A 26,988-nucleotide genomic window follows, 5' to 3' on the forward strand; every position below is an offset into this window, starting at 1 on the left:
TTAATCTCCAAAGTGGAGTATATATAGGAGTTACAATTGGTATTACATATGTACTTCACCAATGTGGGACAATAAACTACTATTTACATTTTAACTAATGTATAACTCGCAACAGCCTTCTCCTTGAGATTATCCATGACACACTTTAGTTCTCGGTTAACCTGCTCCTTGTGAAACAGTAGCGTTAGGATTTATGCATTCACTTCGATAAGGGAGAACCAAAACACATGTGCAGCGCAAAGTACACCTCCGACAATGGAAAGCTGGAAACATCTTCCGCTTCCTCTTGGCCTTCCAAGGGCTCTAAAATTATCAACATGTTTTTCTCAATGAAAACCGAATACTAAGGCAAAACATGTCTTGTTTAGACTTGTGAACAAAAACTTAAGTTTTGGGGTTTTTAAATAGGTGAAGTGGAAGACTCCCGGTTTCGAAAATAAGCTGTGACCAGATCTGTGTGCAGGATTCGGTTTCCATTGTAATGCGTTTTTGAAAATTATTGTGGACCAAATGCCTTGTCTATTTTCCTCATCATTATCTATATATTACCTCAAACTTGAAAGAAATGTGCCACATTGTCACCCCCCGGATTTAGCCCAAACTAAATCGAGCATATGACACTTCACGTTACTTTTAAGAGCAAAAAGTATCTACTTCCGAAAACAAGTTATTTGGATGATTGCTTTTGAAGTTATTTGGAATTATGTTGGTTTTCAATGTGGAGTTCCCTGTTACCGAAATATTACTTACGTCTAATACACTATTCTATTAATTTAAACTACAAAGTTCAGAATTCCAAATGTAAGTTGAAATTACTTGAAGTTCGTAGCTTTTGACGATCATATGGCAATGTGGTCGAGGACAAAGAGCTTGGCAAGAAAGTTCAGCTCCAAGGCGCAATAACACACTTTAGCTTCTGGTGACGCTAAGATTGTAGACAAGGAATTGACGCTCACCTGCTCGGGTTTAGTTTGTGCCAAATCCAGGACGCGAAACTTTGCATGTGGAGGAACTTAAAACATCGAATTGAGAAGTTAGAAAGTAATAGAAAATGAGGTGATTTGCAAGTAAAATTATGAGGATTATATCTTAAATATGTTATAATTTATCAAACACTATCTATTGTCGAACTACAACAGAAGCAGATTCTATAAAAAAACTCTAGCAATAGAAACTGGTCATAAAACCTCCCACTTATAAGTGTGAGAAAATAGACCATTTGACCATATTTTGTCAGGGTTACCAAGTTAATAGTTTAGTAATGTTACATATGGGCATTATTGTCACTAAAATAGTAAACTTAGATTTTGCTGTCAATTTCCGAATTTGAAGTGTAGACGGTGTAAATAGAACTTTTAACACGGGTCCGGGTCCCGGTCCCGGTCCCGGTCCATACCTTTGCCGCTTGCTGGGCTTTTGCAGTATATGAACCAACGGGTCCAAAAATTTCACGAAACGACATCGTTTCTTGACCGTCCCTTAAAACCCTAACCAGAACAAGTGGTTTAGTTTCCACTACCAGAAGTGGCCAAAATTCGCATGCGTAAATTCTCCGCTTTAATCACCTCATCAACTTCTTTTGGTCACTATTTCTGCTCCAATCGCTTCACTCCGCTCCTCCACTCGCCCCCGCCTCCCTCCTTCATCCGCCACTTCACGCCGCCGATGGCCGCCCCGGAAGACTCGCTCCGCAAGGTCCTCGCCGACAAGCTGTCGGAGGTCGAGAACCAGGGGAACCAAGTGCGGGCTCTTAAAGCCGGCAAAGCCGACAAGTCGGAAATCGACGCTGCCATTGAGGCACTGAACGCGCTCAAGCTGGAGAAGGCTTCGATCGAGAAGGACCTCCAGGCAACATTGAGCAGCAGCGAAGGGTCCGGTAACAGGGAGGCGTTTCGTCAGGCGGTGTCGAATACGCTTGAACGGCGTCTCTTCTACATCAAGTCTTTTAACATCTACGGTGGCGTTGCGGGGCTGTATGACTACGGCCCGCCCGGCTGCGCCGTCAAGTCCAACGTACTTGCTTTTTGGCGGCAGGTTCGATTAACTTCATTTCTCTACTTAAATTATTTCCTGCTGAATTTGTTAAATTCCTTGACGTGCATGAACTTAAATTATCAGTATATAATTTTAAGTATGAATTTGTGCCTCAGATTATTGTTAATTTCATAATCTGTTAATGGGATTCTGATGGATTTTAAATCTATGGGCAATTTACTTTCGCAAATTACGTATTAAGATTGGTAACGAGTTTTTGGGTTCTGAAGAACATTACGAATGAGGGGAAGGAATGGATAATCATTCATTTTTGTTTGTTTTTTTTTTTTTAAAATTTGATTTGCAGCATTTTGTTCTTGAGGAGAACATGCTGGAAGTTGACTGTCCCTGTGTCACACCTGAGGTGGTTCTCAAGGCATCTGGGCATGTTGACAAATTCACTGATCTTATGGTGAAGGACGAGAAAACTGGGACTTGCTACCGAGCGGATCACTTGCTGAAAGATTTTTGTAACGATAAGCTTCAGAAGGATCTCAACATTACTGCAGAGAAGGCCAAGGAGCTTAAGCATATACTTGCGGTGCTAGATGACCTCTCGCCTGAAGATCTAGGTGCAAAGATTAAGGAGTTTGGTATTACTGCCCCTGATACGAAGAATCCTCTATCTGATCCTTATCCTTTCAACCTGATGTTTCAAACTTCAATTGGTCCATCTGGCTTGATTCCTGGGTGAGCATATGGACACAGAAACAACATTTTTTGATGTTTCAATAATGTTAGAATCAGTAGATATGGATTGTGAGAGATTTTTCCCTTTAATTCTTCTTGTTTCATGTGTTACTTTGTTGTACTGCAGGTATTTGCGTCCAGAAACTGCACAAGGCATATTTGTGAATTTTAAGGATCTGTATTATTACAATGGCAACAAGCTACCATTTGCTGCAGCTCAAATTGGGCAGGCTTTTAGAAACGAGGTTATAATTCCTTCCCTCATGATTTTAGACTGAGATCATGCCTGATTTTGCTAGGCCTTCAGATAAATGATTACGTCTATAAATGGTTGTGGTACTGAGAATTTTGTGCAACACTTTTCACTCTTTATTTTTGCTATGTTAAAAGTCAATTCCTAAACAAGTTAATGTATGTTCAGATATCTCCTCGCCAAGGCCTTCTGAGAGTTCGGGAATTCACACTGGCTGAGATTGAGCATTTTGTAGATCCCGAAGACAAATCTCACCCGAAGTTCGCAGAGGTTGCAGAGTTAGAGTTTTTGATGTTCCCTAGGGAATTACAAATGTCAGGGGAATCTGCAAAGACAATCCGTTTGGGTGAAGCAGTTGCTAAGGTTGGGTTCCATCAGATATTTTTACCTTTTATTTTATTTTTTTATATCATAGTTTAACGTTGCTGCAATTCCACTTGATTTAGGGAATTGTCAACAATGAAACGTTGGGCTACTTCATTGGAAGAGTATATCTTTTCCTTACCGGTTTAGGTATTGACAAGAAACGGTTAAGGTTCCGTCAGCACCTTGCAAATGAAATGGCTCACTATGCTGCTGATTGCTGGGATGCTGAGATTGAGTGTTCCTATGGCTGGATTGAGTGTGTTGGTATAGCTGATAGATCTGCATATGACTTGCGTGCTCATACGGTAAGGATTTATTAGATCTCTTTTAAGAAACTCTTAACTGCAGACTACTTTTCATTAATCAATATGCTGAGATAGTATGATTGTAAAAATATGTTGACTGAGTTTTGATTTCATTTGTAGTGTTTTGCTCCAGTTTTATTTAGTTCTGAATTTTAAAACTTTGGGTTTTATCTATGAAACTGTTATGCCGACATGAGAGAAGCCTTACAACATAATGTGATGCTAAGGCTTTACACTTCTTAGATATGGAAAGCTATGTGTTCATGGAGTATTGTTTTTCCTTTTCTTTTTCTTTTATGACAGGAGAAAAGTGGTGAAGCTCTTGTGGCTCATGAAAAATATCCAGAACCAAGAGAAGTAGAGGTAATGTTTTATGCAGATTATGTACACCATTGTTGTTATTAGTAGACTTGATTTCCTGATTTCACCTGTAAGAAAAACAGTATCATTTTTTACTTGTTATGTAATTTCAGGTATTGGTTATAGCTCCACTAAAGAAAGAGATCGGCCTTGCATTCAAAGGGAACCAAAAGAATGTAATTGAAGCTTTGGAGGTGAATACAGAATACTCTCTTCTGATTCTTCATCTCGTAATTCTGTTAAATATAGATTTTGTGTTAATGTATTAAGTTACTCATTTCAGGCCATGAAAGAACAAGAAGCTATGGCATTGAAAGCTGATTTAGAGTCTAAAGAGGAGGTGGAGTTTTACGTCTGCACGCTGGGGAAGAATGTAACCATTAAGAAGAGTATGGTAAAAATTTCAAAGGAGAAAAAGAAAGAACACCAGAGAGTATTCACGCCTTCTGTAATTGAACCATCTTTTGGTATCGGCCGAATTATATATTGCCTCTTTGAGCACACATACTACACGAGGCCTAGTAAAGCTGCTGATCAACAGTTGAATGTTTTTGGTTTCCCCCCACTTGTGGCACCCATTAAGTGCACAGTTTTTCCTCTGGTTCAGAACCATCAGTATGAGGATGTTGCTAAAGAAATTTCCAAGTCATTGACCGCTGCTGGAATCTCGCATAAAATTGACATTACAGGTATGGACCTAAGACAATCATCTCTGTTTGTATTTTTTTTTTTTTGGCATGTAGGGTTGCTGTATTGAATTGCTAAGTAAAATATGGAATATAAGTTCTAGCACATGTTTATTCATCCATACTTTCTCAATGGGATGTTCCCGGACATAATAGTTAGATAGTCGGTTTATGGTAGACTGGTAGTAGGGTTAAGTAGCAAGTCACTTATTCTGCACAGACATGTTTATATATGCGTATTTTTGGAAAACTCGTACGCCCTATATGCCAGAGTTGCATTCTCGTATGGGAGAAGGGCAAGATGAGCACCCAAGATTTGTATCTTCATTCCTCGTTGTAGTTGAAGCCTAACCTGTTATTGTTAAAAGTAGATTAGCAATCAGTTTCGAGTTTTTAACTGTTTTGAATTTTTATTTGATAAGGTACCTCGATTGGAAAAAGATATGCTCGAACTGATGAGCTGGGTGTACCTTTTGCAATCACGGTGGATTCAACATCATCGGTGACGCTCAGAGAGAGGGACAGCAAGGATCAAATCCGTGTTGATGCGAAAGAGGCGGCATCTGTCGTGAAAGATGTAGCCGAGGGAGTGAGGAGTTGGGCTGATGTGTGGGAGACATTCCCCCATCATTCTTCTGCATCTGCAGATGAGTAGGTTTCGGGTGGATTTAACGCTACGAGGATCTAAACATACAGTAGGATTTGTTGAGTTGGAAATGTTATTACTATACAAAGCCGACGAGGTTGTTGAAGCACAACCAAGAGATGCTTCTTAAAGTGTGTGGCAGCTTTCTGTTTCTGTTTCATGAAACCTGAATTTGACATGCTACAAGTTTTACATTTCTGTATTTTCCCGATCAACTGATAGATCTTACAACTTAGATCTACATTAGGGCAACTCGTGTCGGATTGAAGAATCGAGAGCCATCAGTGAATAATTTCGTGAAAACGCCAAAAACCTAAGCAATGATAAATAATTTTTGCACGCGTGTTCTTGTAATTTTATAAAAATATTGACTGGTATTTTTGTTTTTTGATTTTTTTTTTATTTTCCTCAGTACGAAAGAAACATAAACAAAAATAAAATTATTATTAGCATTTCAAAAATTTTATTTTACACTTTTTATATATATTTTTTTCTAATTATAAAAAAAATTAAAGTGTAAAATTCCCAAGGAAAGAAAAATAAAAGTGCACGGGAAAAATCACTTCCTAAACAAATTGTCTTTGGGTTCGTTTGGATGTGTTTTTACAATGATTGAAAACATTTTTAGAAAAAATATTTTTGGGTTTCAAAACCACTTAAAAGTGTTTCTTTGAAGAAGCACATAACTGATGCTTCTTGCAAAAAGCATTTAAAGTGCATTTTCAGAACTTATTTGCATATTTACCTAAAGATTGGTTCTAAAAATATTTTCACAAAAAATGCTTTGGTCATTTTAAAACACATCTAAATGAGCTCTTTATATAATAATGTTTTATTACGCCGTCGTTTAAGGGACGACGACGTTTTGGCCCACATAATGCTCGACTTGGACTTTGGTTTAGGGTCAAATAAGGCCTTTTCTTGGCAAAACCCAAAAAGAAGGAAAAGAGCATTTGATTTGTTGGTGGCTTCGAGACTGGAGAAGCTGAAGCCATTGCTACCTAGCGATTACAGAAGAAGAGGAAAATGCTGAGAGTCGCGGGAAGAAGGCTGTCATCTTCTGCTGCGGCGTGGCGGTCGTCGTCGCAGACCGCCCCCGCCTTCGTCTCCGGAGGATCTCATCCGCTTTTCATTACCAACAACGGTGACGACCACTCTTCCTCCGATTTCGCTTCCAGATCCCCCGCTCCCTTTTTCCTCAATTCCAAAATTCCATCTCTCGTCAGAGGTCAGAGCCCTGCCTTCTTCCTCTTCAGATGCATTTAGGGTTTGATTCTGTTCAATCGGTTGTGTTAATGTTTGTTCTGTACAATCACGGCTCTAATTTTGTAGATTTGGAAATCGAAATTGGTTCATAAATGTTAGGTTATTTTCATTTTTCTAATTATTTGATATATTAATTCATTTCATTTTCAATCTAATTTTGGTTTTCGATCCATTTGTTTTCAAAGTACGATCTTTGATTAAATCGAATTGGGTAACATTTCTAATTGGGTACGTGGGATTTTTATCCATTGGTTAGCCCATAGCATTTGTGCTCGCTCTGAATCGATGTTTTGCAATTTGATTTTGGTGCATTTCAAAACTTGATTGGGGATTGTATTGCTGAATACATTGGTGTGTTTCATTTAACAGAATATGCATTAATTGTTGTTTGAATCTCTTCTTTGTAATGCTGCGCTTTCTTTATTGAGAGATTGAAAGGAGTCTGCGTTCCCTTTGCTTGCTTATATGGGTTGTCTGATACCCAGTTATGGTTCTGGAAAATAACCTGTTGGAAACTTTTAGTTTTAGTGAATGCCATTTTTTTACGGATTATGGTGTACACAAGTTCAGTTGATACCATTATGTCGAGACTTGAGCTTTGTCTAGACTGCATTGAATTGTTAGTATCTGGATATGTGGATAGGTAGGTCGATATTTGGGATTGCTGCTGTAACCAGGGGTTGAATGATGAACCATGTGTCTTCTTTTCGGAGTCATTAACTTGCATTCAATCTCTGTACTATACAGATATTACGTATTCTTTGTACTCACTCTCTCTGGCCGGCACTCCATGATCACGTCGAATCCTTATGAAAATGAATCCAGAACAAAATCGCGCTAAAGCTAGGGCGTCACCCGTAAGTGGCGCGCTGTGTGGCCTGAGCACAGTGATAAGTGAGCAAGGGTCGCTGCATCTCCATCGGCACCCGGATGCAGTGTTAAATGAGCAAGGGGGCCATAGAAACTTCTTTTCGAACGACTCCACTCAAAGTTGTTTGGGAGCATATGCTCCTATCAACTTTACCCGGGACACACAAAAGAAGTACTTTGATCCTATTAGACGGGGGAGGGTGAAGAAGCTAGGACAGAAGGGTAGAGTTCAAGAGAGCAAAATGCGTTTAGGAACGTGGAATATAGGAACCTTAACGGGAAAATCTATGGAAGTAGTGGAAGTTATGGTGAGGAGAAGGATAAATATTATGTGCCTACAAGAAACTAAGTGGGTTGGTAGTAAGGCAAAGGATCTAGAAAACTCAGGGTTTAAACTTTGGTATTCGGGCACAAATAGAACGAGAAACGGTGTTGGCATCATCGTGGACAAGACCTTGGTACAAGATGTTGTAGATGTCAAGAGGGTAGGAGATAGAATCATGGCAATCAAGATTGTAATAGGACAAGAACTTATCAATGTGATTAGTGCGTACGCACCTCAAGTAGGGTTGGATACGAGTTCGAAGGAGAAATTTTGGGAAGATCTTGGAGACTTGGTGCAAGGAATTGCTCAGACGGAGAAGTTATTTATAGGAGGAGATTTAAATGGACACGTGGGCAGGGAGACAGGCAACTATGGAGGTTTTCATGGTGGCCATGGTTTTGGGGAGAGAAACGAGGATGGGGAAGCTATCTTGGATTTTGCAATGACATATGATCTCTTCTTAGCCAACACCTTCTTTAAGAAGAGAGAAGAACATGTGATCACCTACAAGAGTGGGTCGTCAAAAACACAAATAGATTTTCTTCTAATGAGGAAAGGGGATCGTATAACTTGTAAGGATTGCAAAGTTATACCAGGAGAGAGCGTGGCTAATCAACATCGCTTGTTGGTGATGGATGTACATATCAAAAGAGTAAGACAAAAGAACAAGACTTGGAAGTGCCCAAGGACTAGATGGTGGAATCTAAAAGAAGAAAAACAAGTCATTTTCAAAGAGAAGGTAATCACCCAATGTGTGTGGGATAGAGAGGGGGAAGCTAGCCAAATGTGGGATTCCATGGCTAGTTGTATCCGAAAAGTAGCAAAAGAGGTATTAGGAGAGTCCAAGGGCTTTGCCCCACACCAAAAGGAATCTTGGTGGTGGAATGAGGAGGTACAAACAAAGGTGAAGGCTAAGAAGGAATGTTGTAAAGCCTTATACAATGAGAGGATCGATGAAAATGGTGAAAAGTATAGAAAAGCGAAGCAAGAGGCGAAAAAAGCTGTCAGAGAAGCTAAGTTAGCGGCTTACGACGATATGTATGAACGACTAGATACCAAAGAAGGAGAGTTGGATATCTATAAACTATCTAGAGCAAGGGAAAAGAAGACAAGAGACCTAAACCAAGTGAGGTGCATCAAGGATGAGGATGGAAAGGTTCTTGCTACAGAGAACGCGGTTAAAGACAGATGGAGAGGTTATTTTCATAATCTTTTCAATGAAGGACATGAAATGAGTGATTCTTTAGGGGAGTTGAGTAACTCAAAAGAGTGTAGAAACTACTCTTTTTATCGTCGAATCCGGAAGGAAGAAGTGGTTGTAGCTTTGAAGAAGATGAAGCATAAAAAAGCAATAGGCCCAGACAATATACCAATCGAAGTGTGGAAACTTTTGGGAGAGACAGGTATAACATGGCTCACTGACCTTTTCAATAGGATTTTGAAAACGAAGAAGATGCCAAATGAGTGGCGAACGAGCACTTTGGTGCCTATCTACAAGAACAAGGGCGACGTACAAAATTGCATGAACTATAGGGGTATTAAGCTAATGAGTCATACAATGAAGCTCTGGGAGAGAGTCATTGAGCATAGATTGAGGCAAGAGACACGGGTTTCGGACAACCAATTCGGGTTCATGCCAGGGCGCTCAACCATGGAGGCAATCTATCTCGTACGAAGATTGATGGAAAGATATAGAGATGGGAAAAAGGATTTACACATGGTCTTTATAGATTTGGAAAAAGCGTATGATAGGGTCCCAAGAGACATTCTTTGGAGGATTTTAGAGAAGAAAGGAGTACGAGTAGCATATATCCAAGCTATAAAGGATATGTATGAAGGAGCAAAGACTGCCGTAAGAACTCATGAAGGACAAACCGAAAGCTTCCCCATAACTGTAGGATTACATCAAGGCTCATCCTTAAGTCCTTACCTTTTTGCGTTGGTAATGGATGAGTTAACAGGACATATTCAAGATGATATTCCTTGGTGTATGCTTTTCGCAGACGATATAGTGTTGATAGATGAAACTCAGGAAGGGGTAAATGCAAAGCTTAACCTTTGGAGAGAAGTGTTGGAATCTAAAGGTCTTCGCCTAAGCCGATCAAAGACAGAATATATGGAGTGCAAGTTCAGTGCAAATGGAGGCCAAAACGAGTTAGGGGTGAGGATCGGAGATCAAGAAATACCAAAAAGCGACCGTTTTCGTTACCTAGGATCTATCTTGCAAAAGAACGGAGAATTAGATGGAGATCTCAACCATAGAATACAAGCTGGATGGATGAAGTGGAAGAGTGCATCCGGTGTGTTGTGTGACCGCCGTATGCCATTGAAGCTCAAGGGAAAATTTTATAGGACGGCAATAAGGCCGGCGATGCTGTATGGCACAGAATGTTGGGCGGTGAAACATCAACACGTACACAAAATGGGTGTAGCGGAGATGAGGATGCTTCGTTGGATGTGTGGGCACACGAGAAAGGATAAGATTAGGAATGAGGATATCCGGGGTAAAGTAGGAGTAGCCGAAATTGAAGGAAAGATGAGAGAAAATCGGTTACGGTGGTTTGGACATGTGCAAAGAAGGCCTACTGACGCTCCAATTAGAAGATGCGACTATGGGACAGAGGTTCAGGGCCGAAGGGGTAGAGGAAGACCTAGGAAAACTTTGGAAGAGACTCTAAGAAAAGACTTAGAGTACTTGGATCTAACGGAGGACATGACACAGGATCGAGCACAATGGCGTTCTAAGATTCATATAGCCGATCCCACTCAGTGACTTGGATTTTCCAAGTCTTCAATCGAGAAGTTTTCCTCACTCGGGAAATTAAGGGAACACTACCCCAACCTACATGCTCCACTCAGAAAGCTTCAACATACAAGCTTCAACAAAAGAAAATTCAAAGAACTTAGCGAAGAAGGCTTTGGTGTATTTAACACAATACGTTGAAATGAAGGAAAGCTTATTTATTGATATCCCCGATCAGCTACAAATATGTACATATACATGAGTCAAAATAAACACACAAGACGGAGCCTTCACAAAGGTTGCTTAGGAGAAGTCTCAGAAGTCGGTAGAGCCCCAGAAAGATAAGGCACCGGAGGGGGATCATTTGGAGCCTCAGTACTGGACAGAACCCTAGAAGGAGGAGGCATCAGAGGTTGATCATTCGGAGCTTCATTACGCGGTACAGCCCCAGAAGACGAAGGCAATAAATGCCTTTGGAACAAACCCACAAATCTCTGATGATCAAGTAAAACCTGACCATCAGTTTCCTTCATCTGGTCAAGCTTCCTCTTCATGTTTGTAGCATAGTCATATGCGAGCCGGTGCAACTGTTTATTCTCATGCTTGAGCCCTCTAATCTCATGTTTGAGACTCATCACTTCAGCCGCCAAGGATTCAACTTGGCGGGTTCGAGCAAATAGGCGTTGGGCCATATTAGACACAGAACCTGCACACTGAACACTGAGAGCCAGCGAATCCTTAACAGCTAACTCATCAGACCGTTTGGAAAGTAGTCTGTTATCTTTGGGAGTGAGAAGGTTCCTGGCCACCACCGCAGCGGTCATATCATTCTTCATCACGGAATCCCCAACGGTAAGAGGACCAGTAGGGGAGACGAAGGATGGGCGCCATATGTTGTCTGGAGAAGGCGGGGCTGCCTCTTCAACAAGGTTCAAGTCAAAACGACGGTCGGAGGGGCCAGACATTTTCAAAGGTGTTGAAGAGAGAAGAGGTCGGACAAATCAAGATCTTAGAAGTGCAAGAATGAAGCTTCTACTGGTGGAGATTCAAGTGTGCTTTGGAACTTAATGTCAGCCTCTATAAAAATCTGCACTCGACGGAGCTTCGGAAATCGAAGAGGCGCCTGCTCAGAAATCGAAGAGGCGTTTGCTTTCTCAAAAGCTGGGCTGCTTAGAGATCACGAGGGTTGATCTCAGAAATCGAAGAGGCGTTTGCTTTCTCAAAAGTTGGGCTGCTCAAAGACCACGAAGGCCGATCTCAGAAATCGAAGAGGCGCTCGTTTTCTCAAAAGCTGGGCTCCCCAGAGACCACGAGGGCCGATCTCAGAAATCGAAGAGGCACCTACTTTTCCAGCCTTGTCAGCACCCGTCACACGCACACTCAGCTTTGCAGAAATTATGGGCATTCTGTCGAAGACTTCTGGGGAAGTAGAAAACACATGAATCTTACTGTTCAATCACCCACTTCTCACACGCAACAATAGCTCATGGGTACCACAGATAACTTTGCCAAAGTTCTCTGCCAAAGTTGAGCACGTGAAGCTTGCAGCTCCCACTACATCGCTCTGACCAAGAAGGGTAAAAGAATAGCAAAGAAACAGCACTAACAAAGTTTAGACCCATAAATTTTGAAGGTCTAGCTACCATATTATTACCCACAAGGGTAAAGGAACAGTACCACTGCTGGATAATTGGAAAGTCCCTGTGTGTCAACCTCTGTGCTTCGTGGCAAGGTAGACTAGCAAACATGCCCAACCTTTACTCACATTCGAGAAAACACTCCCAATAAGATTGCTTGCTCCAAAATCGAAGAGGCACCGTCCTCCGAATCTCGAGAGCCAGACTCCCAACATGACTACTTTCTTAAAAATCGAAGATAGGGTAAAGGAACAGTACCATTGCTGGATAATTGGAAAGTCCCTGTGTGTCAACCTCTGTGCTTCGTGGCAAGGTAGACTAGCAAACATGCCCAACCTTTACTCACATTCGAGAAAACACTCCCAACAAGATTGCTTGCTCCAAAATCGAAGAGGCACCGCCCTCCGAATCTCGAGAGCCAGACTCCCAACGTGATTACTTTCTCAAAAATCGAAGAGACACTGCTCCCCGAATCTTCGAGAGCCAGACCCCCAGCATGATTGCTTTCTCAAAAATCGATGAGGCATCGTTATCCGAATCAATCGAAGAGGCGCTTGCTTTCTCAAAAGCTGGGCTGCTCAGAGACCACGAGGGTCGATCTCAGAAATCGAAGAGGCACCTACTTTTCTAGCCTTGTCAGCACCTGTCACACGCACACTCAGCTTTGCAGAAATTATGGGCATTCTGTCGAAGACTTCTGGTGAAGTAGAAAGCACATGAATCTTACTGTTCAATCACCCACTTCCCACACGCAACAATAGCTCATGGGTACCACAGATAACTTTGCCAAAGTTCTCTGCCAAAGTTGAGCACGTGAAGCTTGCAGCTCCCACTACATCGCTCTGACCAAGAAAGGTAAAAGAATAGCAAAGAAACATCACTAACAAAGTTTAGACACATAAATTTTGAAGGTCTAGCTACCATATTATTACCCACAAGGGTAAAGGAACAGTACCACTGCTGGATAATTGGAAAGTCCCTGTGTGTCAACCTCTGTGCTTCGTGGCAAGGTAGACTAGCAAACATGCCCAACCTTTACTCACTTTCGAGAAAACACTCCCAACAAGATTGCTTGCTCCAAAATCGAAGAGGCACCGTCCTCCGAATCTCGAGAGCCAGACTCCCAACATGACTACTTTCTCAAAAGCGAAGAGAGGGTAAAGGAACAGTACCATTGCTGGATAATTGGAAAGTCTCTGTGTGTCAACCTTTGTGCTTCGTGGCAAGGTAGACTAGCAAACATGCCCAACCTTTACTCACATTCGAGACAACACTCCCAACAGGATTGCTTGCTCCAAAATCGAAGAGGCACCGCCCTCCGAATCTCGAGAGCCAGACTCCCAACATGATTACTTCCTCAAAAATCGAAGAGACACTGCTCTACGAATCTCGAGAGCCAGACCCCCAGCATGATTGCTTTCTCAAAAATCGAAGAGGCATCGTTCTCCGAATCTCGAGAGCCAGATACCACAGACCACTTTTTCAAAGTGCTCTGACAGAGTTAAAACATGTGAAACTGGCAGCTCCCACTACCGTGCTATGACCAAGCAGGGTAAATGAATAGCATTACTACCTGTTGTTAGGGAGACTCCTATATATGTCGACCTCCATCCCCAACGGACAGGCAGACCTGCAAAAATGCTCAACCCTTCATCATATCTGAGAGGGCACTCCCAACGAAGCCTTTCGAAATATTCAGCTTTCTTTCCCCCAGATAATACCTCTGCAAACAAGCGATACTAGAGCAAGAATATCTCATATCATCAGGGTTAAAAGCAAGAGTATCCCATATCATGCTTTTTCCCTGTCTTTTCCTTTGGCCTTGTTTTTACCTGCAAGACAAGGAGAAAGAGAGCAATCAGTCAGCACTTGGATCAAGCTTCCAGCCAGGAACTGACTGCCTGGAACCCCTTACCTGATTACTTACCTGGCATTGCTCTCGAGTACTCATCTTCAACATCTTATGTTTCCAGGGAAGATTCCGCATCTGCTTGAGGAACAGATAGGGCAAGTGCGAAGGATACAAGGAAGCATGTGGAGACAAGCGTAACAGCACACGTGCCGATACACCCATTACTCTGTCAAAAGCAAAAGTATCCCATATCAGCAGGGTGGAACGTACTCTAGATTTGATGGACTTGTTTTGACCCTCAAATTCTTCAGTCGGCCTTATACTCTGGAGGAAACCAGAAAACCCTCCAGCTCAGTTCAAGAATAAGTCTGTGGAAAGTTACTTCTTCAAAAGCAAAAGTATCTCATATCATCTCTTCTCATTTTTCTTCTCTTTATCCTTCATGCTGCTGCAAGATGGGGAGAAGGTGAACAATCAGTCGGAGCTCTGATTGCTTACCTTGTCTGTCACCTCTTTCAGCAGACCCCCTAGCTCGGCGACTTGGGGGACTCCTACTACATGGTTTGTATCGCGCTTGACCAAGCCTGAGACTACAAGTAAGCTTCAAGTGAAATTGATACATTACCTTGTGCATCTCCACCAGTTAAAGATACCACCCCTGGATGGAGGAAGAGTACTTCCAGAGAAGATGCCACATCTACCTATGAGACAGATAAGGCAAGTCAAGACGACACCACACTCCGATACTTAGAAGTTTCGTGATTACGAGATCATTCTCCCACAATATTTCCTAATGTCATTTGTACTAAATCATTCACTTGTACTCACTAAAGGAGAGCTTGAACCTATGTACTTGTGTAAACCCTTCACAATTAATGAGAACTCTTCTATTCCGTGGACGTAGCCAATCTGGGTGAACCACGTACATCTTGTGTTTGCTTTCCTATCTCTATCCATTTATATACTTATCCACACTAATGACCGGAGCAATCTAGCGAAGATCACAAAAAGCGACCGTTTTCGCTACCTAGGATCTATCTTGCAAGAGAACGGAGAATTAGATGGAGATCTCAACCATAGAATACGAGCTGGATGGATGAAGTGTAAGAGTCCATCCGGCGTGTTGTGTGACCGTCGTAGGCCACTGAAGCTCAAGGGAAAATTTTATAGGACGGCAATAAGGCCAGCGATGTTGTATGGCACAGAATGTTGGGCGGTGAAGCATCAACACGTACACAAAATGGGTGTAGCGGAGATGAGGATGCTTCGTGGGATGTGTGGGCACACGAGAAAGGATAAGATTGGGAATGAGGATATCCGAGGTAAAGTAGGAGTAACCGAAATTGTAGGAAAGATGAGAGAAAATCGGCTCCGATGATTTGGACATGTGCAAAGAAGGCCGACTGACGCTCCGGTTCGAAGATGTGACTACGGGACAGAGGTTCAGGGCCAAAGGGGTAGAGGAAGACCTAGGAAAACTTTGGAAGAGACTCTAAGAAAAGACTTAGAGTACTTGGATCTAACGGAGGACATGACACAAAACCGAGCGCAATGGCGTTCTATGATTCATATAGCCGACCCCACTTAGTGGGAAAAGGCTTTGTTGTTGTTGTTGTTGTTGTAGTAGTTTTTTGCTAAATGCCTTTAGTCAGTAATTTGATTGGAAAGTGCCTTGCTGAATGCTGATGCGCATTTATCCTTAGGTGTAGATTGGGAAATGTGATGTTTCTGAATGAGATTCAATAGTGTATGGAACTTGTTTGCTGAATGGTTGGTTCTTCATTTCAGGATTTTCCTCTGAAGCCCTCGCTCCCGGAAATGATATTGGTATTTTCTCAGACGTCCCAGCTACTGTGGCAGCTGTGAAGAATCCTTCTTCAAAAATTGTGTACGATGAGTACAACCATGAAAGGTATCCACCTGGTGACCCCAGCAAGCGTGCATTTGCTTATTTCATCTTGACAGGAGGCAGATTCGTGTATGCCTCCTTGATCCGGCTTCTCATCCTCAAGTTTGTACTGAGCATGTCTGCCAGTAAAGATGTTCTTGCCCTTGCTTCCCTTGAGGTTGACCTGTCCAGCATTGAGCCTGGTACTACTGTTACTGTGAAGTGGAGAGGGAAGCCTGTTTTCATTAGGCGTAGAACTGAAGATGACATCAAGTTGGCTAACAGTGTAGACGTTCAGTCCCTTCGTGATCCCCAACAGGATGCAGAGAGGGTTACAAATCCAGAATGGCTTATTGTTGTCGGAGTCTGCACTCACTTAGGGTGCATCCCCTTGCCAAATGCTGGTGATTTTGGTGGTTGGTTCTGCCCATGCCATGGTTCGCACTACGACATTTCTGGCAGGATCCGCAAGGGGCCTGCACCATTCAATCTAGAGGTACCCACTTACAGTTTTTTGGCCGAGAACAAGCTACTCATCGGATGAGAATTGCCCTGGCAGTCTTTTTTTTTTTTTATTCCTTTCTGGTGCATCATTTTGCATGAGGTTTCATAATTCATAGCTTCCTCTACATCAGGGAAATTGATGTTTGAGAACTTAATACGTTCTTTTAGTCATGATTTACACATTTGGATTTTGTATCACTGCCGGTTCTTGATGGAGTTCCGATGTCTGAATAATACAGTTAAATTTTGTGCACCATGTGTAGTTTTCATGGTACTTGGGTTGATTCAATCGAATAATTGAAGCTTGAGCACGCTTGCTTTCTGATGGTTGACTAGGATTGCACAATTAAATTGTATCGTAGACAGATCCATACTTACCATCGTTGTAAGTTAGTCAGACACATGCAAAAGTAACTCATCAAACTCACAACGCAATTGGCCGATAAATAAAGGGGAATGAATGCCGACTTTGATAGTTATTGTAATCTCTAATTTTGGCTTACAAGTAGCATAAAATAAAAGGGCAACGGCAACTTCTCATGAACAATTTTGCAGAGTCTTCGCTTCGGTTCAGATAGGAACAAATACGAGTTTACGTCCATATGTTTCTAAGAGCTGCCTTTGAGTAATCAAAATATCACTCAGCCGGTCCTCTAGTTAAAGAAAGGAAGCTAGCAGTTCTGGATGGGAACTAATGGCAGTCTGCCTCCATATGCATCTGGGAGCTGGCTCTCGTCGATATCTTTCAGCAGGGTTGAGTTCAGTTTTTTGTTTTCAACAAAAAGGATCTGCAATGTTTACCATGATTTAGTTATAAACTAATGTTGAACAAACAAAAAGGATCTGCAATGTTTACCATGTTTTAACTACATTAACAATGTTAGCATCATCTTAGTCTAGTGGTACTTCTCTTCCCAACGTTGGAAGAGGTCTTCATTTCGTATCCCGACTCCCCCATTGACCGCAAGTTAAAGAAAGATGACGGTAGGGGCTGCAAAGTAGTTTACCTTCTTTTTGGTTTTGTTGTCAATAAATGGGTAAACCATCTTCCAAGCAGTCATGAATACATAGGGCACATGGACAAGAAATAACTTGCCAAGCCTCTCCGGGTAGCAGTCCTGCCCAAGACAACAAAGTGCAGATGCAAAGGCAAAATCACACAATTGAACAGAACGGATACGCACGCTCTGATTGCATTCGTTCACCTAATTGATAAACAAAAACTATTTAAAATCTCGTTTGATGCAACGGATCGAGGAATTTGAACCTGTAAGATCGTCAGCGCTGCTATGTATCCACGAACATCGCTATTGGTATAGCCCCATCCTTCAAGATCTGCAATGGATACAAACTTTTCCTTTCCTGCTGGCATTCTGAAAAGATAAATATAACATATTACATATGAGTCTATGACATCGCAGATTTGCAGTTCACATCTCAACTCTTACGACGTTAACTTCACAATACAATCGTTCTGCGCTCATTCAAAGATATCGATAATCCATCAAAACCATCATATTAAAATGATTGAACCACCAAAAATCCCTTGTCATAACATAGTGTGAGTTACCTGGAACATATTTTATCAAGAGTGTATACTACAAAACCTGCAAAAGGAAATGTCGAAAACTTGAACTGAATTCATACCTCAGAATCTCATATCAAATCCAAAACATATGCAGGTCTCATAACTTATCAGAGTCCCCAAAAAAGTAGTACGTACGTTTGAGCTCTTCAGGTGTGGTCTGCTTATGCCGCCCACCATACACAACGATAATGGGGCGTCCAGTCGTGTCCACGCCTTGCATGAACAGCTTGTTCTGAGCAAGTTGGCTTGGAATCTCTGACTCCGAGATGGAGCCATTCGGCACAAATGACTTCTTCCAACTCAGATACTTGAGGAACATGTTAGTAGCCTTCTCAATATCCAGATCACGCGCCCGAAGAAATCTCCGGATCATGAAATCATCCACATCCTGCATGCCAGCACACAAGCATTATGCAAATGTGAGAAGAATATGAACAATGTGGGCGATCTAAATACACAGAAACCAAAAGCTTCAAATTAAACACTAATTTGAGAAGGGACTCGCATAAAGTAAAAAGTTTATGAACTTTCATTGAGTAACCAACACTAGAGGTACTTGTTAGAATTAGTGAATGACCAAATTTAGAATCATTACAAATAGCTTGACATGAGTTCGGTCAGTTAGTCAGACTAGTATGCCTACTCTTACAGCCAAATTTTAATCTTCGTCCTCGTAATTAAAGTATATTAAAATATCTCATAAAAAATTAAAAATAAAAATCATGAAAAAGAAGTTTCACTAAAAGAATTATAAACAAAAAAGAAAGGAGAAAAAGGCAAAAAGAGGCAAGGAAGAGAGAGTGGAAGGAGCGATCCAATTCCAAATCCAAATCCCAACCTTGGAGGAGGGATCTTCTCTTTCCACAAGTGCTCTCATGATTCCCACTTTGTTTCTCTCTATCTCATCGCTCTCAAAGTTTGCTTCTCCTTCCACTTCCTCATATGCCTCTGCCATGCCTTTCCCATTCCCGCTCGATGATTCCATTCTCTCTCTCTCTCTCTCTCTCTCTCTCTCTCTCTCTCTCTCTCTCTCCCTCCTTTCAGCTAAATTATCTATCCAGTTAAGTCCAATCACCTCCTCTGTTGTTCTTCCCACGCCCTACCACAAACGCAGCTTTCCAAATTCTAAATAAATATCTAGAGAGAGAGAGAGAGAGAGAGAGAGAGAGAGAGAGAGTGAGAGAGTAAGCGAGAGAAAGTGTGTGAGAGGGAGAGAGATGGAAGAGGACTTGCATCCAGGCAGTTGGGAAATGTCAATAGATGGCGGAGCAGTTTGTCTGCATGCCGACTTTCAAATTTGACCGACTCGTGAGCTTCCGTCGAAATCAATTTTTTATTTTTTATTTTTTTGGAGTCGAGCGAAAATGTTGGATTAGTTATGAACAGAGTTTGAACACCTTTCTGCCACGGTAGTAAATGGTCACTTGCCAGTGTTACAACACCTTTCAACAATTTTTTTTTTTTTTTTTTGAGTTTTTATCTTAAATGGTTCCCGAGATTGATCAAACTCATCATTTTGGTCTCTTACTTTCATTAACCAATGTTGTCTCTGACAGTCACTACACCATATCAATTTGATCTTTCCATCAACTATTCTATTAGTTTGTATGTGGGACCCACAAATCCAATGGAATTGTGACACGTGGATTGCACAAAATAAGAGTTTTTATCGCAAATGATTCCTGAATTGATCTAACTCCTCGTTTTGGTCACTGAGTTTCAAAAATTGATAAATTTAGTCCCTAACTTTTAATACTGCACGTCAATTTAATCATTCCGTTAAATTTTCGTCAATATTTTTTGTCCCACTAATCCAATCATATAGCGCCACATGGATTAACTATAAAAAAAAGTACTTGGCCTCCTAAACTCACTCATCATTCTCTCTAGTCGGTTATAGTCCTATCAAATTTGAATTGAATTTGGATTCGATTTTATCGAATTTAGATTGAATTTTTTCCAATTGGGGTTGTGGGATGTTAGAAAAATGTCAACGCAAAATACTAGTCTGTTGGTTCACTCTTAAAAGAAAATAGTTTCTTCTAGTTAATCCACGTGAAGTCATATGATTGAATTGGTGGGACCACATCAACACACGAACGAAAAATAGTGATGAAGTTTTAATGGACAGACTACATTGATGTACGGTAGTGAAAATCAGGGACCAAATTTATTGATTTTTGAAACTCAGGGATCAAAACGAAGAGTTGGATCAATATCAGGGACCATTTGCAATAAATACCCTTATTTTGTGTAATCCACGTGTCACCATTTCATTGGATTTGTGGGTCTCATATACAAACTAACAGAATAGCTGACGGAATCTTAACAGAAGTACCAAATTGACGTGGGGTAGTGAATGTTAAAGACGACATTAATTGATATTGAAAGTGAAGGACCAAAATGATGAATTTGATCAATCTCATTGACCATTTGTGATATAAACACTTTTTATTTTGAACAATTGATATTATCCACACTAGAGGATGGGTGGGCTTAGCCTCACAATGGACTAGTAATAATATGGTTCAAATTCCCATTTAGCAAGATTTGAACCTAAGACCTCTCACTTACAAATGAAGAGAAATACACTAAATCGCAATACTAAGTGGCTAACACCTTTCAACTTTTAAAATGTTTTGCAACTCTCCATTGTTGACTCTTGTTTTGTGTCTGTTGACCAACATCCGTTACGGTTTGCCCGTTATTTTATCTCTAATATTAGAAAACCAGAAGAATATTATTATGATTGGGCTTTATTTCCGAGTTAGGCCAACTAACATAAATGTATGACTTCTCATTGTCATGATAAGGGCCTGGTTGGTCCGTTCATTTCATTTGGTTAACAAACTTTAATTGAAAATTTTGGCCTTTTCAACACGACCTTTCAGGAAAAGCTGTTTCTTGATTTCGATGCCAATTTCTTTTTAAAGCAACTCATACTATTTCCATTCTTGTGAGAGACTTTTTCAATTAGCGAGTGTTGTTTTATATATGTTATACAAGTGCAAAAAATAAGATATATTGTTTCGTGTTCTTTTACTTATTGTGTTCTTTTATTTATTGTATAGCACATAGAGTATTGGCTTGAATACTGCACTTTGAAAAAACTATTCCTTATAGATTGGAACATGATTTTCTCTCAACAATACCATTCAAGACTTTTAATTTGAGTCAATGAAATTAATCTGACGTGCAAAGTTTAAAGCCATTAAATTTTGTTGGACGGTTCAGATTATAAGTCTGGTATAGTCTTGTTGGTAAGAAATTTGACAGAGGATTACACATCCCTTTGCTAAGTTGGTCAAAGAATTTACCATATGTTAACATGACACCAAATGCGTAAATAATTTGTAATTAATGTTTGCCTTGGTTTTCCATTGCAAGGAAAATGATAACATTTACAGAATGACCTTCGGTTGCATTAGTTGTACTACTAATCAAACTATTAATGTGAGATTTAAGGAGTGAAAGATGAAAATCTCTGTCTTACGTAGTGTTATTCCGAAAACATTGTGAAAACGTGTTTAAATTAAAGAAAACTAATGAAAAATGTTTGAAAACTTTGAGTTTTAATTAAAATGACAAAAAAATGTTGTAAGTGAATAGTACCAAGAGTGACTTTTTAGAGTACAAATATCATTTTCGTTAAAAGTAAACAGTACCGAGAGTGTTTCGTTAAAACTCTCAAATTAATTAAGCAGCTAAAGTTGCTGGTCCATGACACTAGAATGTCTTTGATATTGCCAAACAAACAAACGTGAAAACGCAACTGCTTCTAGCCCTAGCCCATCTGGTAACCCTAGATCTCTCAGCATTTCACAACAACTAATGATCAGTGACCGAAGATTAGGGTTTGTTTTTTTTTTTTTTTTTTTTTGCCTTTCTTTCTTTCCAGTAGCCCTACTGGCAGACAAGTGAGGCCCTTCAGTCATTGATAGAACATAACATCAACTTCTGGCTCAGAGATGGAAAATCATGAGTGGGAGCATTTCTCAGTTCAACTCTTCGCGGCATGGATGGAAACTCCGCAACTACGTAGAGCTCGGCAATCAATAATAAACTCCGCAACTACGTAGAGCTCGGCAATCAATAATCTTTAAGTTTTTCAATGCTGGAACGGTCGAAGCCAAAGCCGCCCTCATTGTTAACATGGTTATAGCCATAAAACTCAGCTCCCACACAATTAAGCTTAGGCATATATATCCTGAAACACAACATGTCTGAGATGATCTTAAATGGCCAAGCACTGGAACTTCCTCAGGTTCCCATAATGCTAATTTAGCACCATTATAGCCAGATATACATACATACATACATACATATTTGATTTCTTTGTCTATCACATATTCCAACGACCTAATAATTAGTTGACATTTCAATTGGTTTAAGCCAAACAGCTCGTGAATTCTATGACTCCTCCGCCTATCCAGATTAAAGGAAGGTAATTTTCCCACATGAGTCAATCGTCTCATCCCAAATGGAACTTCCATATACTCATCAAAATAAACATGACTCAAGCTGATCAAATTATATAATTCCTTTTCGAAACGTTTTAATTAAGGTTGCGTGTATCACACAATCTTAAAGTCTGTAGGTTTGCCAACAGACCTGGGGAGTGCTTTGATCTTTGTTTCTGAAACGTCTAGATAGTAGATACCTCTGTTGGAAAATTAGTTTTAATATTATTGTTTTTTTTATTGGGTTTTCTTGTGGGTCAAAGATTAAGATTTTATGTCAGTTAAGTTTATGATTTCTTACCCTTTAGAGATTAAGTTTTGCTTTAGTTTTCTTTATAATAGGATGTTTTGCAACTCGTAGAATAACAAGTTAATTAGTCAAGTTGTATTTTCTTCAAATTTTGTAACCTTTTTGACAATTTTGTAGTATTTCTTCGTTTTAAATTAGTAGAATTTTATTTACTCAGAGTGTTTCTACTCGCCATTTGAGCTTGGCAATTCCTAGCCTTGTACAAATTCAACACCCGTAAAGCCTTAAAGCTCGATACAAGAAGGTAAGCCCTTCACCGTTTGTAAATAGCGAGCGTCCTTTCCCAACATTTCTTTCTGATGAAATTCCATGTGGATTGTAGGTGTTTGTGCCTTGTGTTGAAGGGAAAGGTTATCTCCTATATCGGATTGTGACACTAGTTCTGCACATAAGATCGTGCATCTTGCATTTGGTAATAATGCTATATCCATATCCTTTGTAACATCTTTAAAAAAAAAAAAAAAAAAAAAAAAGAGTTTCCAAATAGAACATTCATTACCCATATCCTCCAATTCTAAAGTATTTGAAAATTGGAGCAATCCTTCAGCCATCCAGAGTTGGATCGAGCTATCCTTTTCAATCTCAAAATCTTTAAAGAATATTGAGCAATATGCAAAACATATATTGTTTCAAGGATGGTGATTTCAAATTATCAAAAGTTAACTTAAAACATACATGATTTTGTCATCTCCTTCTCGTAATTCTCATATTCTACTTTTTTGAACTGAGAATTCATCTGTAGTATTTCTTAAACGCATCATGCTTCCCAAAACCTATTAGACATTAAAAAAAGTTCATTTTAAGTAATTACTAACGTGGAATTATTAATAAAAGCCAGAATCCACTATTGATGCAAAACATATAGAAATAGAACTTAAGAACGTAAAATCAACAACAAAGTCCAAATATTGTAGATTTGAGCTCTTATTTCCAAGTAGAATTTTTTAAGACAAATTTTGTGGGTATAAAATATCTTTTATGTGGAGTTAGTGTTATTTCTTTCATGCTATTCAATTATCATTTGGATGAAGTCTCTTTTTTTTTTTTTTTTGTATAACGATATATTTTACATTATGAAGTTTAGTTCTATAATCTTAAAGTTTCCGTTTGATTTCCTTCATATTATTATTGTCACGCCTGGAGCAATCAGCTAAGTAAAATTCGTGTAAAGGGAGAGCACGGAGACTTGCAATCTATAGTGGGTTATAATCGTATTTTTTTGCGTTTTTGGTTGACAAAGAATCTTCTCTTAATAAATACATGTTTTTTTTTTTTTTGGTTAAATAAATAGATAGTATTAGACAATATAAAATAGCAGAGCTTTGGCGCGTTATTGCTTGTGAAATGGACTTGCCATCAAATCGGCAAAAAAAATACAGCTTTCACTAACCACATGGATTTGAACATCTTGTTTGCTGCAAATTCAGAAAATGTATGTCAATATCTTCACTGTTTCTTCAAGCAATTCCTCCCTGCATTTCCCTATCAATGCTTACCCTCCATTTCTTATTCAATTAACCTAGACTCTAAGAAAGCTCCCCAACTACTACCACACGACCTCCCACCCATCATGTGCTCTTCATATACACTGCATTGCAGCATCTTCGACACGAAAACCCATTTCGATTTCCGGTCGAATTGGGGGTTAAAGGTTCAGTCTTGACTTTGAGCTTTCAGTTGGGTAAAAAACAGGAGAACTCAAATGTGGGTTTTTGCCGTTCTTGTTGTTTGTGGTTTGGCTTGTGGAATCGGAGCTGATCAGAATGTACGAACGGAGCGGATTTCGGGTATGTTTTTCTCGTTGTTTACTTCGAATTAGTTGCAAAGCTGCTCTCTTTTTGCTACATTTGCACATAGAAGGTGTCATTGGTTGTTCTAGGCTCTCATGTGCTTGACGAAATGCCTTTTCGTTTTTTTCTATTTAGTCACAGTTCATAATAAGTGTAGAAACTGAGTGATTCTGCAGTTTTGCTTTGTCTGATAGGCCAAGTCCGTTCAGTAATTTTTCCATTTCTCTTAATGGATTTACTTATACGACTAAATTGTACTTTAAATTAATCTAAACTGCGGGATGGGAAATTCGAAGACGGTGCATAGGGGATAAAAATGTGCTAGGAAATGTGGGTAGGCCCAAGTTGATTAGGAGTTGCAATTGAATTTTATACAGGGTTCATACTGTAACTTGTATAAAGACTAATAATGTGATTGTTATTACATCAAAGATTAACAATTTATGCATGGAAATTGGACAAGAGCAGAACCCAGTTAGGTTCTTGGAAAGATGAGCTGTAAGAAAAAGGATTCTTGAGAATGGCTTTAAATTTATGTTCCATAAGTATATTTTATTCTGTTTCTGTTTGATACCTTTTTCTGTTATTGTTTCCGATTGACTTAATGGAAGAATGATGCAGGAAGCGCTGGTGATGTCTTGGAGGATAATCCAGTTGGAAGGTTGAAGGTTTATGTGTATGAGCTGCCTAGCAAATACAACAAGAAAATCCTTCAGAAAGACCCGAGATGTCTCAACCATATGTTCGCTGCTGAGATCTACATGCATCGGTTCCTCTTATCCAGCCCGGTTAGAACCCTTAATCCGGAGGAAGCAGATTGGTTTTATACTCCTATCTACCCTACTTGTGACCTTACCCCCACTGGCTTGCCATTGCCCTTCAAGTCACCGCGGATGATGAGAAGTGCAATACAGCTCATTTCTACAAACTGGCCTTATTGGAATCGAACAGAAGGAGCTAATCACTTCTTTGTAGTTCCCCATGACTTTGGAGCCTGCTTTCATTACCAGGTAAGACCCTTCAAATTCGTATCTAACCATGATTTCTTGGGGGTAAACTGTTGAAGAAAGTAATTTGTGTTGGAACATGATAAGTTTAAGTTCGTATGAATTTGTAGTTCGGTCAACAGAACCTCAATAAAAGATTCATCCATTGCATTCAGATCATTATTTGCAGAAGTAACAGAATGCTACTTGTACGAGCTGTCAGTAATATGTGGTCTAAATATGTTGGCATTCTATAGGAAGAGAAAGCCATTGAACGGGGGATTCTTCCATTACTCCAGCGTGCCACCTTGGTTCAGACGTTTGGACAACGGAACCACGTATGCTTGAAGGACGGTTCAATCACAATTCCTCCATATGCTCCACCACAGAAGATGCAGGCACACCTGATTCCCAAACAAACTCCCCGGTCCATCTTTGTCTACTTCCGCGGTCTATTTTATGACATTAATAATGACCCTGAAGGTGGTTACTATGCAAGGTATGTCTGGAAAGTGTTTTATCCATTTGAAATTATGAAACATGTTTTCATGTCAAGTTAGACTTGAGACTTACGTCCGTCTTATTAACCCTTTTAATTGATTAACAGAGGTGCAAGGGCAGCTGTTTGGGAAAATTTCAAGAACAATCCACTCTTTGACATCTCCACGGACCATCCAACTACATATTACGAAGACATGCAACGATCTATATTCTGTTTATGTCCTCTTGGTTGGGCCCCTTGGAGTCCAAGGCTAGTTGAAGCAGTGGTATTTGGCTGCATCCCTGTTATTATAGCCGACGACATTGTTCTACCCTTTGCTGATGCTATCCCATGGGAAGAAATCGGCGTTTTTGTAGCTGAGGAAGATGTCCCTGACCTGGACACAATCCTCACTTCTATTCCACCGGAAGTAGTCCTAAGGAAACAAAGATTGCTCGCGAATCCTTCGATGAAATGGGCAATGATGTTCCCACAACCTGAGCAACCAGGGGATGCATTCCATCAGATACTAAACGGGCTGGCGCGCAAACTGCCCCATGATCAAAGTGTTTACATGAAGGCTGATGAAAAGGTTTTGAACTGGACGGCAGGTCCAGTGGGAGACCTGAAACCTTGGTAATGGAAGTGCTACCATTCTTCTTCTCCCTTCCGGAATGCAGTTGAATTTTGTACTGGTATTGGCATTGAGCAGATCCTTTCGCAACGCGAATATAGTTGAGTTGCTGATGCATCGGATTGCTTTGTGCCTTTTGTCCCGTGTTTTGTTCAGTTCCACCGTAACAGATTGAGAATGTGCTGCTAAAAAATGTAAACTAGTTTCTTGTTAAATGAATTTTGTATAGGTGCTGTGCTGCTGGCATTAAGCAGATTCTCTATGGATATGCTTTTGTGCTGCTCTACTCAAAATCTACAACTTTAGTTGACAAA

At 40.2% G+C, this 26,988-nt stretch overlaps 4 protein-coding genes across 5 annotated transcripts; 3 read left to right on the plus strand and 1 right to left on the minus strand.

Moving 5' to 3' along the window:
* The first annotated feature begins 1,503 nt into the window (after window positions 1–1,503).
* LOC126596419 (glycine--tRNA ligase, mitochondrial 1-like) lies at window positions 1,504–5,679 on the plus strand. Its single transcript, XM_050263004.1, has 9 exons — window positions 1,504–2,034; window positions 2,342–2,724; window positions 2,852–2,969; window positions 3,146–3,340; window positions 3,424–3,648; window positions 3,952–4,011; window positions 4,122–4,202; window positions 4,292–4,697; window positions 5,117–5,679. The coding sequence occupies exons 1-9, from the start codon at window positions 1,540–1,542 to the stop codon at window positions 5,347–5,349; spliced, it is 2,196 nt and encodes a 731-aa protein (XP_050118961.1). The 5' UTR covers window positions 1,504–1,539; the 3' UTR covers window positions 5,350–5,679.
* A 580-nt stretch (window positions 5,680–6,259) lies between these two features.
* On the plus strand, window positions 6,260–16,736 carry LOC126596408 (cytochrome b-c1 complex subunit Rieske-4, mitochondrial-like). The gene is made up of 2 exons (XM_050262989.1): window positions 6,260–6,568; window positions 15,822–16,736. The coding sequence occupies exons 1-2, from the start codon at window positions 6,367–6,369 to the stop codon at window positions 16,463–16,465; spliced, it is 846 nt and encodes a 281-aa protein (XP_050118946.1). The 5' UTR covers window positions 6,260–6,366; the 3' UTR covers window positions 16,466–16,736.
* Window positions 16,737–16,872: 136 nt separating this feature from the next.
* On the minus strand, window positions 16,873–19,261 carry LOC126596409 (sec14 cytosolic factor-like). 2 transcript variants are annotated; one of them, XM_050262992.1, is made up of 7 exons: window positions 19,029–19,261; window positions 18,852–18,998; window positions 18,149–18,401; window positions 17,996–18,032; window positions 17,693–17,798; window positions 17,433–17,543; window positions 16,873–17,213 (listed from the first exon to the last, which is right to left on the minus strand). In XM_050262992.1, exons 2-7 carry the CDS (start codon window positions 18,996–18,998, stop codon window positions 17,097–17,099), a joined length of 771 nt encoding a protein of 256 aa, XP_050118949.1. In that variant the 5' UTR covers window positions 19,029–19,261; the 3' UTR covers window positions 16,873–17,096. The 2 variants fall into 2 exon arrangements, with proteins under 2 accessions (XP_050118949.1, XP_050118948.1); XM_050262991.1 differs by having other exon boundaries at window positions 18,852–19,261.
* A 5,122-nt stretch (window positions 19,262–24,383) lies between these two features.
* Window positions 24,384–26,988, plus strand: LOC126596407 (probable beta-1,4-xylosyltransferase IRX10). The gene is made up of 4 exons (XM_050262988.1): window positions 24,384–24,570; window positions 25,195–25,583; window positions 25,817–26,058; window positions 26,167–26,988. Exons 1-4 carry the CDS (start codon window positions 24,486–24,488, stop codon window positions 26,678–26,680), a joined length of 1,230 nt encoding a protein of 409 aa, XP_050118945.1. The 5' UTR covers window positions 24,384–24,485; the 3' UTR covers window positions 26,681–26,988.

Source organism: Malus sylvestris, chromosome 13, assembly GCF_916048215.2.
Source record: "Malus sylvestris chromosome 13, drMalSylv7.2, whole genome shotgun sequence".
NCBI lineage: Eukaryota > Viridiplantae > Streptophyta > Magnoliopsida > Rosales > Rosaceae > Malus > Malus sylvestris.

Bases quoted from the DNA above. Each gene is read 5' to 3' on its own strand.
- LOC126596419 (XM_050263004.1), top strand. From the start codon at position 1,540: ATGCGTAAATTCTCCGCTTTAATCACCTCATCAACTTCTTTTGGTCAC. The intron at 4,012-4,121 runs GTAATGTTTTAT...ATGTAATTTCAG, and splicing joins CAGAACCAAGAGAAGTAGAG to GTATTGGTTATAGCTCCACT. The intron at 4,203-4,291 runs GTGAATACAGAA...TACTCATTTCAG, and splicing joins ATGTAATTGAAGCTTTGGAG to GCCATGAAAGAACAAGAAGC.
- LOC126596408 (XM_050262989.1), top strand. From the start codon at position 6,367: ATGCTGAGAGTCGCGGGAAGAAGGCTGTCATCTTCTGCTGCGGCGTGG. The intron at 6,569-15,821 runs GTCAGAGCCCTG...TCTTCATTTCAG, and splicing joins AATTCCATCTCTCGTCAGAG to GATTTTCCTCTGAAGCCCTC.
- LOC126596409 (XM_050262992.1), bottom strand. From the start codon at position 18,998: ATGGAATCATCGAGCGGGAATGGGAAAGGCATGGCAGAGGCATATGAG. The intron at 18,033-18,148 runs GTACGTACTACT...TTCCTTTTGCAG, and splicing joins CACACCTGAAGAGCTCAAAC to GTTTTGTAGTATACACTCTT. The intron at 17,544-17,692 runs GTTCAAATTCCT...TGTCTTGGGCAG, and splicing joins CAGCGCTGACGATCTTACAG to GACTGCTACCCGGAGAGGCT.
- LOC126596407 (XM_050262988.1), top strand. From the start codon at position 24,486: ATGTGGGTTTTTGCCGTTCTTGTTGTTTGTGGTTTGGCTTGTGGAATC. The intron at 24,571-25,194 runs GTATGTTTTTCT...AGAATGATGCAG, and splicing joins ACGAACGGAGCGGATTTCGG to GAAGCGCTGGTGATGTCTTG. The intron at 25,584-25,816 runs GTAAGACCCTTC...GGCATTCTATAG, and splicing joins GAGCCTGCTTTCATTACCAG to GAAGAGAAAGCCATTGAACG.